We start from the raw sequence: 17,871 nt of genomic DNA, 5'->3' as shown, positions 1-17,871 counted from the left end.
ATATTTAACTCTTATTTTATTTAAAATGTCGCAAAAGTCATTAAGCAAAGTGATATATTTTATGTTATATTATAAGTACGTTAATGTAAATGGGTTTATATAAATAAATTTGGGTTTGAAAGTTATTACGAATATGCTAATTAATAAAAAGAAACAATAAATAATTTATCTTCAATAATTATAATTTAATATTGTATAATAAATATTATCTTGTATATAGATATGTTTATATTTAATTGTAAGTTGTTTAGAACTAAATTCTTTTAATTATATAAAAAAAATTATCTTTAAAAAATACATTTAATGACCCTTCATACGCAGTTTTTCTTAATCTGCTGATTGTCACTACACTTGAATTTTTGTTTGGATCTTATTAAATAATAATATACTAAAACTAATTAAATATTCTTTAAATAATATGCGTCATATTAAATATGACACATTCACGAGAATATATAAACACTGCTTATTTATTTCTGAAAAGAAGAGAAGTACAATAAATTAGCGTCGCTTTTATATACAATTTCTTAAATTCAACGAGCTAATGAAGGTTCATATCACAATAATATTGTGTTTGAAAGCGCTCTCTTTTCCTAAATAGAAAAGTCAACTTTTAGAAACTTTAATTATGGGGTGCGTCATTTTATACAATTTTGCAATAATATTTTTGGCTGGAAATGGATGTTCATTAAGAAACAATTGTTATTACTTTAATACTCATTGATCGTGCAGGCTTTTATTTATGCTGAAAAATAATTTTCAGCTAGAGGTTCTGTCAATTTTAACCATAAGGACCTGTTAAAAGCTTATTAACAAATTGATTTGCTTATACTTTGTTTCATCGGATTTATACAAACGATTGCGTATACAAGAGAACATCGATTAATTCCCAAAGCATTTGAAAAAAAGACTACCTGAACAACGTGATAAATGCTGCTAAGTAGAAAGAAATGCGTTGTATTTTTTGCTTACACAGATTACATCACTTGCAATCTAATAGAAAATAACAAATAGTCTGTTTCCACCCTGAATTACCGTATTGGACATACGATTGAGAACCGGAAGGGATGTTAGACTGACTCGAGGTTGCACACGACTGTTTTATATTCACTTACAGTAGAAATATATTTTCTTTATCAACTGTTGTAGAGCAGATCCCCACCCCTATTCGGTCATGAATTTTAAGAGTTTAATAAGATCTTCAGGTAGATATTACTTGGAGACAGGTAACGTAGTATATACATTTGCATATATAATATTTATCTTTGCACAACTTATAAAAATAAAAGTAGATTATAATTATACAATTTGTTATTTTGAAAAAAAACGCGCCACGTTATTCGTTGCTTAAAAGTTATCTTATTAATATCAAAGATGTACGTGTCTTCATTATTTTTTTATATGTTTGACGACAAGCAACTTTGACAACTCATGTGAGGGCTTATTTTGCCCAATTAGGCGAATAGAAAAATATTCTTTGTAGTACTCCGCTAGACGCATTTTATTAAATATACTCCATACTATTTGTGTTATATTATTTAAGCAAGTCTACAGTATCATTAGGAGTGGTCATCCATAATGATTCAGTAGCCATGATTTTACTTGCCTCAATGACAATGTTGCTATGTTTTGCTTATTTGGGAGAATAATTGTTTTTTATGACTTGACCACGGTTTATTATTTTAAAATATCTAGACTATGTATTGTATATGCAATATTTTAGTCTCGAAAAATCACGTAAGACCTTTTAAATACATATACAATTTTTACATATACTTATAAATATACGTTTTTATCATTACTGAAAAAAAACCCACGTCGTGTCTTTTAAACTGAATATTTTAAACATTATACTGGTTTATGTAAAGATATGCAACATATCCATCTTATTAAATTTTGATTGCAAACGATGCAGTAATAATGATGCTTAGTAAGTTAATTAAGTGTAGGTTTCATAGCAATGTATCTATAATAATAATTCATAGTAATTAATATACTCTTAGTAGCTGAATACTAATATTAAAATTTGGAGAAGCATATCAAGTTCAATAAAAATGACTCGGGATAGGACTTCCACTCTTTATCGTTTGAAATAATTGTACATATTTTTTAGAAGAAATAGGCAAAGGGTTGCTTGGGATTGCCGAATCGTTAAGCACAGTGTGCCCGTATCTGTTGCTCGTATGGTCAGTCAGACCCCGAGGTCGGTGCTGGCGGGTCGCGCGTTGCGGGTCCGGGTCGATATTTCGATATTGTGGTTTCCAAACTCTGTATGAGATTCGAAAGTCACACAGTATGCACTGCCTAGCATTTTGCTAATAGTAACAAAGTGAACAGCGTGTAAATTATGATTTACAACAATAACACTGTGAATTATTTGTAAATAAAAAATGATGTTAACACTAGTGACCCGTTTGCTTGCGAGGCGTTAGAATTTTTGATCACTTGGTCATTAGTCGGCTCCTCGCTGAACCTGAGTAAATTAGAAAGAGGTAAATATATTTTATACCATAAAAAATGTTTGTGTCTAAGAATTAATTTTAATATATATAACTGCTATAATACTGCAATCCTTGTTTTACCTTTAAATATGCTTTGGTAATCGATTATCCACGTGTGACATGGTTTATGTCACCATATGCAAAATTGTTTTGAATTGTTAGCTAAAATCTAAATCCGGTTGTTTTCACCTAGTCCAACGACCCACAAGTACTTTCTTTTATATCTGCACATGTGACGAAATTCAGATGAAACGGGACCATTTATGATTAGTTATCCAAAGAATATGCGGCAATACTTTTAGCTCATTACGTGTTTAATTAATTTAACTGTTATATTTTAATATGGAGAATGCTGAATTACCTGCTGAGTGAAGATTTAATCTGTTTTAGTTATTATCGCCCATAACAGTGGTAGATAATCTTTTTGAGCTTAATTGCAAAAACATATTATTAAAAGATCTGAGCCACATCAAAATGAATTATTTACTTTATGTACATACGTTAATTATTTATTTTATTACAACTATAATTCCCTCGTTTATTTATAAACCATATTTATTAAAACAATATTTCGATAGTAGCAAAAATATAAAAATGCAAAGAGGTATAAAATATTTAAGAATTTATAAAAATGAAATATATTGTAAAAATATTTTTTAATTAAGTAGAAAACGGTTTATACATATTATTTGTCTGTATTGCTTTGCAAAATTAACCTTTAAAGAGATATTATTTTTTATAATATGCATGCTTTAGATAAGATAAATTTTTCTACAATAATTTCGTTTTTCAATGTTTAAACACTTTTTTCTGTGACTAAACTACTTGAAAATAATTTTATTAATTAAATGAAAAACTTGTAAATATTTTTTAATGTATATTTTATTAAACGAAAGCTTATTTAACTGTATACATACAATATATTAAAATTTAAAATATTTTGTAATATCTTATTCCCAGTCCTCTTTTCTCTTATTCTTCATTTTATAATCTCGTTCCAAATCAAAATAAATATATAAATTCTTTCTGTACTATTTATTGTTTTTTTTTTAATATAAGCCATTGATTTTTTATATATTTTCAAAGCTTTATACCCGGATTTGATTTAAATTCATTATTTATTCATTATAATTAATTTTATTCATCTTGTTATTACGAATTTATTCCAATACTTGTCTATTTTTATTCATTTATTCAAAAATTTCTTAAGCATTCTTTTTTAAAATAGTCATACTTTTTTCAATATTAAACGTGCATCGAATCTGATTGCGTAGTACCTAAAGTCAAATAATGTGGCGGAAGCGTTATGGTCTGGGGTTGTAGCAGGGGTAGGAAATCTGTACACTCGTGAGGGTAATATGAATAATGACATTTATATATCAATGCTAAAATTCACTTAAATGGTTTCCTAACGAAAAATATTTCCAAGCATTGATTTGATTCCAGTAAGACGATGCTCAATAGGTTTGCGTCAAAGGATTTTATGCTTTTAGAACAGTCTACATAGTCACTAGATCGAAATACTATAGAACATTTATGGGAAAAATAAAAGGAAATATTGCCCAACACAATTGCAAATCCATAGTTGTGCTACGAGAAAAATTGCAAGTCGTTTGTTGATAGTATGTCAAAAAATATTGCAGCTGTAAATAAAGCTAAGAGTGGGCTTACTTAATATTAAAAATAATCTTAAAATAAACACATTTAACAACCTTGATCATTATTTAGGATATAACACATTTATTGGGGTGCCCCATTATTATGACCAAGCCTGTATATTACAAATAAACGGTTTAATTATGCTGAAACTAATTTGAAGCTAACTAATGGTCTCTCCTATATAATTACGTTTTTTTAAGTTTATGCATTTTATCGTTTAGACTTGATTACATTTTTTACCAGATAGATTTTCTATTTATAAGTAAAATTTTAATGATTTGTTGCAAAAAATGTTGTTATGTACTATAATTCTAGCTAAATAATGTATGTGTCAGGGGCGTATATTCAGGGTGTGCTAGGTGTGCGGCGCACACCCGCAAAACCATCTAAAATATAAATTTAGAAATTTAGAAAATTTAGGGCATAAAGCGACATCATTTTGCATACAGTAATATGCAAAATTATAAAATTTTAATATGCAGTGTATAGTATGCATTGGTATTTGTCATTCGCTCTGAAAGTTTCCGCGCGAGCGACACGCTATGTATTACACATCTGGCGCGCCGGCTTTGGGTGCGGCGGCTGACTAAAGTAAATTGTTCCGAGATTTAACGGCTGAAGTCGATCTGTCGGCTGGCAGCGCTCAGTAGTAAAATTGGTCTCGAATTTGGTGCGCGTACTTCAAAAACTCTAGCGTCCGTCGCTGCTTTTTTATTACATTATATCACAATAACAGGTCACTCATTTTTTAAATTTTGGAGCAAAATAGTTTATTATCTTATTTACATATGATCAATATTTAATTTTCTATTTTAGATTATATTTTTTTATTTACCCCAAAAATGATGAAGAATACTGTTGAAGATATTTTGAATAATCCATTTTCAAAAAGAAGTTATGAAATTAAATTGAAGATAATCAAAATTGGCAAACCACGTCCACCTCTTCCCGATTTATTTATGGTTTGCAAGCCAAAGTACTCGAAGTTTATCCATTGGCCATTTTTACACACTGCTATGCTCATATGTTGAATTTAACATTACAACATGGTCTTTCCAATATAAAAGTGTGCAAATCATTCTTTCAAACTTTAAATGGATTGTCTGCAATCTTTTCGAAATCTTCCAAACGAATAAATGCTTTACAAGAGTTTGTAGGTAGAAGACTTCCTTCTGTTACACCTACTAGATGGAATTACACATCACGGTTAAGTAACACAGTGCAAAAATACAGAAATTAATTTACGGACTTTTTTCGAGACGTCGTGAAAAATTGTGAACTATGGGACCCCGACACTGTAATAAAAGCACGAGGTTTTCTTAGCTTTTTGGAAGATTTTGAAACAAGAAAACTTCTCCACATATTTTCAAACCTTTTTGGAAAAACTGATGTTTTATACAACATTTTACAATCCAAATCTTTTGACATATTATATTGCTGTAAGAAAGTTACCGAAATTTTGCAACAACTCAGACAGGAAAATAATTATGAAACATTATGGGATTCTTATGTAACGGAAGAAAATTATCCAAGACTGAGTAATGATTTGCTTGTTGAAGAAAAGCACGCGTTTTGCCAACTATTTAATACAATAGTTGATAATATATGTAAGCAAATTGAAAACCGTTTTTCTTCAATGTCCAAATTGGAATATTTTCACCTTCTGGAGAAAGAAAAATATGAGCAATATAAAGGAAAATTTCCAAATGAATTACTTACCAAACTACAACAATTCTATGGAACATTATTTGATTATATAAGTTTAAAAAATGAGCTTGCTGCTCTTTATCATTTGCCTGCATTTGCAGAGAAATCTGTTCACGAGCTTGTACAATTTATGAACACAAATAATCTTGAGTCAGGTTTTCAGGAAATAGATAAATTAGGCAAACTAATATTAACTCCTGCAAGCAGTACTGCTTCAGCAGAACGTTCATTTTCTGCTCTGAAACGAATTAATAATTGTTATCGAAGTACCCAAGGCCAAGAAAGGCTATGTGGCCTTAGCTTGATTTCAATAGAAAAAGGGATCCTTATGGATATTAAAAAGAAGAGCACTTTTTATGACAGCGTGATAGAAAAATTTATGATCAAAGAAAGAAGATTAGATTTTATATATAAATAATTATAATTTTATGTTTATTGGAAATTTGATATTTTTATATAATAATATTTTAGATTAGGTTTGATGTTTATTTATTTATTTATATATGGGAAAAAGCTGTAAGGCAGTTTAGGCATGCCAAAACCTCGGCTAATAAAAATGAAAAAATGTACGTTTTTTTTATTTTTTATAGCACACCCAATATTAACACCCACCGTACGCCACTGGTATGTGTACGTGTCAGAAGTAACAAATAAAACACTCGTGTAAAGATCAATTATAAATAACTCACTTCAATACGTGACACTGTCAGCGTACTGAAGGTGCTAAAACTAATATCTATCAGTTGAAAGGCAATACATTTATTAATAGATATAAATAACACTAATTTCTCTCTGATATAACACTTTGGATAATTATTTACCTTATTGGTTAATATAATGTAGTGTATTATTAGTTTCTAATTTAATAATAAACATATCTTGCAAAGTTCCATATTTCGTTCGCAAGAATAACTAATGTTGATTGTAGGCAATACAAATATACTCGTATTATTTTTAATATTATAAAAATTAAATAAATTATTTTTCTGTTTCAAGGTAACAATATTTGATATAAGTTAAGGCACGCTCATACACTCGTTAACTCACGTACTCTGGATAGAATATGATTACATTTATAAACCAGTCTCGAAAAGCAAAATATATTTATATAGAAATAAATAAACTTTTTTTCACAGCATTCTTTATGAATTTTGTGTTAGCAGCATAAATATTTTACCTCTACTCGGATGTCAAGAAGCACTAAAATAAAACCTTGCTGGCATACGAGGCAAAAACATGGTTCTAGGATCTGATGGTTGTTGTAAAACCATCAGATCCTTTTAATGGAAGTTTCAACACCACAGAAGCGTTTGACATTTAATAAGCTAGATGCGAAGAGTGGGTAGACCACGGCCTAGGTAGATGTGGATGTAAAGACTCATTACAAGCTGGAGTGAGAAGTCTTCTAAAGGCAGTCAAGGCTCATCCAGGGCTATAGAGCTTATAAGGTGAGAGAGAAGGGAGAGATATGATATAAAATTCTTATTTTTTTTATATTATCTATAATATAACAATCAGTAAACCATTAAATTTTAACGCTTCGACGATAATCTTAAGTTTCTTATCTTCATTAGCTATTTTTTCCGCTCTACGGTGTAAAGAGGCTGCCACTGAATTTAGTTGTAGAATGTAAAGTTTCTGATCCGATTTATTAAGATATCTTTTTGTGGAGGCAGTATGTTCGAGTGCTATAAATAAAAACAACGAAAATATAGTTATTGTAACAGTTGAATGACATAAAAAAGCGATTGTTAGAAGTGCTTAATTTTAAGGTTAAATTAAAATAGACATACTTAGCACAGTATAAAAAAAATCAGTAATTAAAATCTAATAATTTTCAGAATAAAATCAATTTTGAAGTCAGTCAACTTGAAGAATCTCTTAATTTTAGATTGTAAAAATAAATAAGATGATAACATTTCACACTAGCAGCAGTAAAAAAATAAAGGACAAACACAAAAACATACTTTATATTAAAACAATATAAACATATTGAAAAAAACACCTACATTGGATTAAGTTCCTAATAATTATGAATCTCTTTATCGAGAAGCTTTAAATTAAAAAATAGCTTCATTACATTGACGACATGTTAGTAATAAAGTTTTTTTAAACCACTCTAATAAACAAAACGAAAAAAGTTAATTTAAATTAGAAATAGCAGAAATAAATTAAATTAATTATTAATAATGTTAGTAAATTATTTAAATCATATTGCTTGTTGGAGCCTGAAAAATAAATTTATTTTAATGTATCAATCTTTCGGCGAGAACAGTTTCTAAATACGTTGAGCACATTGAGAATAACATCAATAGCCAATTAAATTATTTTTAGTTTTATATTTAGCCTTAGCCTTTTTCGACTCTCAGCACCCTTGCAATCTTTCGGGATTATTATATTTATATCAGTTAGATTACAACGTTCAATATTTTTTGTATTGACTTTTATTTATGGAAAAAGTATTTCCTCTCCAAGATTTATCAATATCTTTAGTTCACGGATCACATCTCGCTCGTCGTCACGGAAACAACAATCGTACACTCGTATAAATTCAAATTCAATTCACACAATCTCAGAAATTCAATCAAATGTAGAGATAACCACCAAGTATATAAATATAAATATTTCTATGTTATATGGTTGCTAAAAATACGATCTAATATGCTATATTTAAGATTTTTTTCTGTGGTAAATATTTTTTTACACGAGCTTTCATTCTCATTCTCGAGTGCTGAATCAAATGAGTATATTTATTTCTCACTACATCCTTATTCTATCAAGCAAAACATATTTATATTTAAATGTAAATATTTCGTCGTAAAGCGTTACGGTGGGGTGAACTCAATTAATAACTAGCAAATATGTAGTGAGATTAAGACTCAAAACAAAGTTTGCAATCAGTGATCTCAATTTTATTAATTATTATTTATCAATATATGTCACTGTTCACGACCTAGCTTGATTATATTTCAATTATTCATCCGCGAAAATAGAATAATCAGGGAAAACCTAATCTGTGATGATCTGAAGATATAATAATCACTAATTCCGATCTCCCAGACACGATTGAAATTGAAAAAGACGTGTGGGATTCATACATAATTCTTTTAGGTATTAGTTGCTGATTTTACCACTGGTCAATCGTGCTATCGGAATAGCCTGATATATTTGTAAGTAAGGTGTACATGCGAATTATCAGTGTTTTATTAACCGCAAATCATTTTATTATTATTTTTTTTTGTATGCGATGTATATAATAATACACGTAAACAAATGAAATATATTTAATTATAATTAATAAAAATAAAAATTCAATTGGCTCGATGATTTTCGAGCCTCCGGTAATGAATTCTTTTGTTGTCGACCAATGAAAAATAAGCATTTAAATATAAAACAAGATGGCCGATAGTAACGTGATAACAGTTTTAAATAATTTTGCTAAGCAACGATAATTTTCATTATTTTTTCATGTGCGTTGTTCGATTTGCCTGAATATAAGTATTCAAATTGCAAATTAACTATGTGTGTTATAACTATAAAATGTGTGTGAGGATTAGAAGAATACATTGATTAAACTATATAAACAATCATAGAACAACCTCCGTGTTGAAATCTTCAAATTTTGAGTTTAGAGGCCAAAAAGTGAGTTTTTCCTTTTACAATACATAAACATAATCATTGCTACCGATTTAATGCACATACTTGTTAGATTTGACTCAATATAATTACTTGAATTGAAAATACACCAGGTACGTTTTAAATGTGAAGATGTAATATAATATATACGTATGAAGATTGAGGTTAATGTCGATCAATCCATAAAAATCCTAATAAAACGTATTTTTTATCTATTGATATTTGGGGATACTATCTTTCACAATGATTGTGATGCAGTCGGTTATTTAGTTGGAGAAGTTTGGTTCAATTTTTGCATAGTCATCTTATTGCTTGCTCAAGACTTCTAAAAAAAAACCTATGTACAATAATTAAAATCTAAATGCAAATATTTGAATTCTAAAAATAATTTAATAATTAGTAATAAAATTTAAGGTAATGAGTGAGTTGATGTATACATCAAGGTATATATACAAACTCAATTAAAACCATTATTGTAGCAAAAAAAATCACCTAAATCGTATAAATGTGTAGTTTCTTGGATGTTATCTAATAGACGACATTTTACAATGATTATAAATATGTGATTGCATACCTGGAATAATCAATAGTCAAAATATCTAAGAGTGGGTTATGTTCAATTCCGATGTGGCAAATATTTATCTACGTCATGTTTTTTTAGCAATTTTTGTTCTGTGCTATCATTTCTCTTTCTGAACAGCTTAATTCAAGATATTCAGTTACATCAAACTTATGTAGTATGTTCTTTATAAACAGATAATTCTTGATAATTAATAATATATATATTTATATATACAAATTTTACGTTGTCGCCCTAAAGGTCATCAAATTGTTCTATTATTGCTTCTGAAAAATGATTAAAAACAATAAGACCTATCAATAGTAACATTAAACCAATGTTACTAATATAATCCATAAATTCAATTTTAACGATAACCAAAGAACGAAGTTACCGTAGGATCAAACACGTAGATTGGCATTTCTTCTTCAACTGATAAGTTGATTAAAAAGGTGTAACTAAATTTTGGCGAACGTTGGCAATTTTAAACAATTTAAAGTTATATTTTTCAGAGAATTTTTAAAATTTCGCTTAAAAAATCTTTTTTAACAAAAAGGAGCGTAGTCTCAAAATATTTTGTTCTCAAAATTTGTTATTTTTATAATATTTATTTAAGTTGGAAACCTATTTTAAAACGTAATACAATATTTGGTCCTGTATTCACACTTATTGCTAGCTTATCGACACATATAGCGACAGCTAGTATATGTTTAAATATTCTTCCAGGATATGTGTATATATATATATAGATTTCCAAGATAAAAATAAGTTTATCCGGACTTAATAGAAAGCTGAGATAGAAATCAACAAAGCATCTTCCAGGAAACAAAGACACCAGAAATAAAATATCGAAATATTGCCTTCCGATTCGGGTGAAACCTGTATATGCAATATGTATATTACTAATAGCAATTGAACCAGTGGTAACTCTGATAAAAATAAATAAATAATAGTGATAAAAAGTGGCATCACTAGTGAACCTTCACATTCATAAGTCAAAAACCATGGCGGAAATTCAGCTCTAATGATAAAGACATATTGGAACTTTATCATAAGGCAATCTCCATTTGTTCCGAAGTTGCTTTAGGTTCGGAAGCTTTGGCCTATGGAGAACTGCGATTCTTATCTGATCCTTTTTGTGTTGTAGAGTGATATCCCAAATCTTTACAGTTGGTTATTGGGGAAATGGAAGGTAGAATATAAATAGCGTGCGATTTTTTTAAAATTGATCTGAAACTTCTGTTATTTGTTTATTTCTTTGCAAATTTTATGTTTACATTGTTTTAGATTTGATCTTGTGATTGTCACACGATCGATTAAATAGCAACGTCTTGTTTATTTGCATTTTTTGTAGTCTATTCGTGGGTGCAATACTTTTTTTCTTGCTGTATGGTTTTAAACATAAACCTGCAATCATCGTCACTGTTTCAACATGTTTATTCTGCAATTAATTGTATAAATAACCAAATATGTATTTAACCTCGTACAGTAGTAACCACAAAGGCCTTTCTAATGAAGGAATATATACTAAACAAGTAAACAATTATTACTAAAGTCGGATAATCGCGTTTATATATCAGTAGTCACATTCGTTCAAACGTTTTGTGTAACAATGTTTTTCATAACATTTAGAGTGGCTATTAATAGCCACTTGAAATGTTATGAAAAACTTTACTTAAGTAAACTTTAATATCTTAAAATATCCACTTATGTTTCTGATATCGTTCTTCATACAATATTTAATTTAAAACAACTTTTAAAGCATAGTACGATAACATAATTATAAAATATGATTTATGGTAATATTGAAATAATATAATATTCATAATTAAATAAAACGATTTATCAAAATTATATTTATTCATCGAACAATATTCTTTGTAAACGTATTTTCTTTGTTATCTAAATTTCACATATATTATGGTATATTCAGTATGTAACTAATTAATTACGTTAAATTAATAAGAAAATATTATTATAATTATTTTAATACTGGTAAATTCATATCAATAGGAATACACTGTAATGTTTAGCAATATGAAAAGCAAAAGTTAAGATGTTATAAAAGATACTTAATTGAAATTGTCAGGTTATTTTAGAATTATGCCGTTCAAGCCTGTGTCGTTTTGTATAAAATTTTATAACAGGTTCCGGTTTATTTACGACTCATTCCACAAAAATCATACGTATGCCTATTCATTGAAAATCTTGGCGTTATTATCGATTCCTTTGAAATTACAAGTAAACCGAACTGGTTGGTATAAGAAAGTAAGATTTTTGTATAAATAATATTGTTGTACTATTTGTGCAAAAATCAAGAAACATATTTTGTATGAAAGTATGTGTTAATGTATGAATATGCGTCCTTGTGAATATTTTTTCATATTATTTATGTACATATTTCATGTATGTAATCAAAGTAATATAATTTTATAGTTCGCTCCGAGCATCGAAAATAACTGATACATCTAACATAAGTAGTACGACCGAGTTTTTTTGCATATTGGAATGTAGTTTGTAAAGTATCTCAATCGATTCAAGTAATTTATTAGAAAACTGTATTAACAGTAATGAATATATACATGCTGCGGTCAAAGACCGCAATTGGCAATTGTTTTTGCATCTAAGATTTTTTTGTTAAAAAAAATTATAATAGAACATGGTCGTAGATTATTTTTTAAAAATAATATACTTAATTGATATTGCAGGTTACGTTTAATGCGGTTTTTATAATCTTTAGGTTAAGTTAAATACAAACAGGTTATTTTTAAAAATATACTGAGGAATACGAGGAACGTTAAAATTTTTATTATGCAAAACTTTAGATGTAAAGCTAAACTAATATCAATATATGATTTATTGTTACATTTAAAAACGCTAATAAATATGAATTATTAAATTAAGGATTATATTACTTTAAATTTATTATACTGTCCACAAGCACTAAACATTTATTTTTTAATTAAATACTGATTAAATAATACACTAATTATAGGAATCGTTGAATTTTATGTATATAATTACTTCAACATATTTTCATTAATATGCGTTAATTTACAATAAGTTGCTGCATAAGTTTGACGTAGTTTTAATATTAAAGTTTTACTTAGTTGTTATAATAGCATATAGCCTCTCCATAATAATAAGTGAATATTATCAAAATATTAAAAATTGTTATTTGTTTTATGAATTTTATTGTATTTAAATGATACACTTATAAAATATATTTTTAAAGATTTTTTTCGCAAAAAGTGATATCATGCAAATTTTGGGATTCTCAATCATATAAGTTTTGAGGTTTTTTCTAATAATTTTAGACCGAAAAGAGCAAGGACTAAATAATATATTATTTTTTTTAATATTGTGGCGATTGTTCCCCAAGCAAGATAACGACGTTTCTTAGAACTAAATTTTGATTTGCTTTCTAACGTTTCTCGGACCTAATTTAAAAGAGTTTTTAGTGAAAGATTATATTAAAAGCGGGAATAAAGCTTTATAAAAATATATAGCAATCGTTTTCTTAAGATACACGTGTTAGTAATTCCAAGAAACTCCCTCGCTTTACAAGGCGCCAGGGATATAAAGAGTTTTGAGTTACACGAGACGGTGGAGTTTGGGTCATCAATTTGAGCGTTTTCTTTTTATTAGCCTGACGGCAGGGTTTCTTTAATCCTTGGCTTGTCTGAAGGCAAGTTATCATTCGCCAAGCTTTTGTTCTAGGCCGGTTGACAGCATTGAATATTTCTAAAGAATGCACTAGCAGTATCAGAAGTAAGCTGAAAAATTCATAGGGGTCACGTTGTACGGCTAATTGTACAAACGTCCAAAAAAAAATTTTACTCCATTTAAGGAGGCCTCCGGAGAAGACCCCTTATAGAGACATTCTGAGACTGCAGTCTCCACACCGTATTCACATAAAGAGACACTTATTACCACATTATTGTGAGAGCCTGTCTTCAATGACGTGTTTTTAAGGCAGCGTCTGTTTCGACGAACCTAAAATCACCATAATAATATTTTTACTAGTAATTAATTTCCTTTAATTTTTTGCGACATTCGCCTGTAAGTTTTTTGTTCGTTTCTATAAGCTTATAATGCCCAACACTATATCTCACTAAACAAGTTTTTTTTTGTAGATTTAGGCTATAGAAGAAATTACACTAAAGAAAAGAGCTTATGATTTTAAATTGCCCTCAATTAAACGGGTATTAACTATCCCTATGTGTGGGGGCAGATACAAGGGGGTGATAATGACAGTTATGGTTATCTCATTGGACAATAAATTTATGTACATATATGAATAAATCACCATTGATTATTATGCATTAAAGATTATTTATAAAACTATATCACACTTTCTTAATAAAATCTTAATGAAAGTATGTATTATATGACCTTTTATTTGTATTTAATTATTAGTATCAAAAGGAAATTATATGGTACAAACAAATACTTTACACCTCTGATTTTTTAAATCAGAGGTTTATAATAAAAGTGATTAGAAATATTTATGAGTAAGAAATATTTTTAAGTAAATTCTAGAAATCATAAATTTTCTGAAATCAACTTACGTATCCGAGTCAAGGGATTTCGTAAAGTCAACAATAATTAAATTATTGTTCTATATTTATTAGTTAATGTAATTTTAGAAAAAAAATCTTCTGTAAAATCCATTTTCCATTAAAAACATGCCTTTTTCATTTTTGTGCACTAAGTGAAAGATTAAATTATAAAAATTAAATATAAGTCCTTTTGAGAAAAATTCACAAATATAAATAAGGTATTTTGTAAAAATTGCTTGTTATTATTTTACGCAATATATTATACATGTAAGGGTTTATGCAATAATGAATCAAGTGTATACGTTACAAAAGCTCTGGAAACATTTTTTAGGCTTCTTGTTAAGAATAAAATATTAATAAGATTTATTTTATAATAAGTCGATTAAAACAGGTAAAAGAAAATCGTGGAAATTCATATAGTGATGCAGTTACTGATTTTAATTGTGATGTGATTCGGCATGTAAATATGTGTGTGTGTATTTTTTACTTAAAAACTGTGTGTCCTATGGTATCATCTGTAAGCAAGGATTTTACATTGCAACATAGTAAGATATCTGATTCTGATAGTTGCAACTTTTTTACCTTTTCTAGAAAATCTTTGTGTCAGTGCATCTATTGCACAAACAGCTGGTCTCAGAAGTATTCCCTCTTTGAGTGATCTTTGTGATCTTTGAGTGGTGTGCATTTCATTGAGTGTACGTAAACACAAACTCTTTTATTTTGAGTATTTTTTTCTACAGCCTAAATATGCAAAAAAATCGTATGTTTAGTCAAGTGTCGGTCATTACAAGCTAATATAAACCAACAAAAAAGTTACAGGCGAATGTCGCAAAAATTAAAGAAATTTAATTAGTAGTTGAAATGTTAATGGTACATTTGGTAGTTTAATTTATAATGTGAATCTAACAATAATTAGGGTGAAATTAGTATTTTTTTAATATTTTATAGCAAGGACTTGTCTGTTATTTATACTGACATATTTGTGGAATGTCATAATGTCCAAGTTACGAGGTGTTGTAACTCAAGTGCAAACAGCATTTAATTGATTTATTTCATGTGCAAGTAATGTTTTCAATTAAAATTAAAAAAATACTATGTGCTTATTTTAGTCGAAAGCAAATAGCGAAATATAATATACAGAAGAAACTAGGATTGTGAGTAATTTGATTTAAAGTGTTTTGAAATACGTACAAAATTTTGAAGCAGCTTTGACTTAATATACGAGCGATTTCTTGAAATACGAGCTTTCTCCTTAACTGTGCCGATGATTTTTTTGACAGTCGATCATTCTTCTTGCAGTGAAAATAATTTGCTACTCAAAGTCTTGTTGATTATGGGTAATGCTCCTGCTCATCCTTCATACCTTTAAGACAACTTACTGAAGGAATTCGATTTCATAAAGTAATGTTATTTACTTACTTCAGCTCATAAATCAGCACTTCGAACTTCAAAAAGTTTTATTCTAAATCATTATTTTAACCATTATTTGAAGTAACATAAATATCATAATCTTACCCTCAGATATATTTAAGAAAATCATTTCCACAGTGAGTTGATTCAAGATCATCGGTAAAGCTTGGGATGGGGATACCAGAAAAACCTTCAATTCTGCTAGGAAAAAACTGTGGCCTAATTGCAATGATGGGTTTGCTCATTAATAAGAGCTGCCAATTGTCGATAAAATCGTGTCTTTTAGGAAGAAAATGGGATCGGAGGTGAATAAGGACGATATTAAAAAGTTTGTGGAGAGTCTGATTATCAAAAAAACAACAGAGAAGATTTAGAAAGAGGTTGAGAAACCCATCACTTTAAAAAAGCTTAGCGATACTATAAAATGTAAATGTACGGTGTAAAGTTTTGTGAAAAGCATCACCTGAGTGCTGTAGCAGTAGGGGCTTTGAATCTATTCAATGACAAAGCCATGTCACATTTTCGCCAAATCCTCAAAATGAGGGAAAAAATTGTCATTTGATTTCACGAGAAGAAAAATACTCCTTTGAGCTATCAGTGATAATGATTCTAAAATGAATAATTAATAAATTAAATAATTTTATAATGAATTTATATAATAAAAAATATAGAAATTATCCGGCTTTAAAACAAATTAATTAAAAATTCAATTATTTCTAAAAGGGAAATTTGTTTTGATATACGAGTGTTTTAAAATACGAGCAAGTTTCCCGTACGAATTATGCTTGTAATTTTAGACACGTGATAAAATAAGTAAATTTGTTATGTATTTTTATTAAACAAGTTCTAAAATAATTTCTTCAGTTTCAGATGAAAGAGAACTATTCGATGGCACCAGAGTGAAAGGAACATTGACATTTTCTATGATTTCATCAAGTATGACAGCAATCATAGGAATACTACTTTTACTGCTAGACACTAGTGTCTACTGCGTCACAACCGACACTAAGTTATCTGATTATCCGCTGGAAAATGTCCGCAGACCGACAGACGCCATATATAATGCAGTGCGAGCCGAGCTGTGTCAGTCGACGGTAAGAAGATTTATCTAAAAACCTATTGCGAATTTATTACAATATCATTTGAAATTCTAACAGTTCTAACTGCTTGACTGCTGACGACGTTTTTCCCCTTGTTTGTTCGGATAAACCGGTTATATGTCTATGTTTTGGTCCGCGTAATTTTGCGTACAAAATTTTAAACGTCGGACGACGCACAATAATATTAAGTTTAAATTATATATGTACCATCAAATTGCTCCTAAAATGCATAATATAATAATATGAAGAGCATATTTTATACTTATTTATTATTATGCTTATAAGAAAAAAATCGTACAATAATATATTAACTTAATATTATTAATTTCAGTACATACATACTGTCATAATTTTTTTATTTATTATTTCTGATGAAAACTAAAAATACTTCTATACAATTTATTTCTTAGCATTTCTATTTGTAAATTCTTTTTTATTATATACAATTACTTAATTTTGTATTTAAATTTATTGTTAACTCTTCTCATTCCCCTATTCTTTCATTATGCATATATATCATTGGCAAATAATACAATAATTGAACAATAAGAGATACGAGACTGAGGAAATGAACAATAAATTGTTTCATATATACATAAATAAATAATATGTTTTTTTTATTAAAAAATTATATATGTATATAACAATATAATTAAATCCATTAACCACATCTAAATTAAAATTATTACAGATTGATTGTTTGTCAACATTATTTTTATATTTAGCACAATCAACAA

The 17,871-nt window shown here is 28.4% G+C and overlaps 1 protein-coding gene across 1 annotated transcript in view; it reads left to right on the top strand.

Annotated features, from left to right (window-relative positions):
• The first annotated feature begins 2,185 nt into the window (after positions 1 to 2,185).
• The window catches only part of tor (tyrosine protein kinase receptor torso), a 44,232-nt gene continuing 28,546 nt past the window's right edge, over positions 2,186 to 17,871 (top strand). The window contains exons 1-2 of the mRNA XM_088190217.1: positions 2,186 to 2,492; positions 16,899 to 17,128. Coding sequence (XP_088046343.1) covers positions 16,958 to 17,128 — 171 coding nt within the window. The 5' untranslated portion in view covers positions 2,186 to 2,492; positions 16,899 to 16,957. The remainder of the gene's footprint in view (positions 2,493 to 16,898; positions 17,129 to 17,871) is intronic.

This window comes from Plectrocnemia conspersa, unplaced genomic scaffold (assembly GCF_051122295.1).
Source record: "Plectrocnemia conspersa isolate PC_06_02 unplaced genomic scaffold, ASM5112229v1 ptg000008l, whole genome shotgun sequence".
Classification (NCBI taxonomy): Eukaryota; Metazoa; Arthropoda; class Insecta; order Trichoptera; family Polycentropodidae; genus Plectrocnemia; species Plectrocnemia conspersa.
The sequence above is the reverse complement of the archived record's forward strand: the minus strand, read 5'-3'. Positions and strand labels throughout refer to the sequence as shown.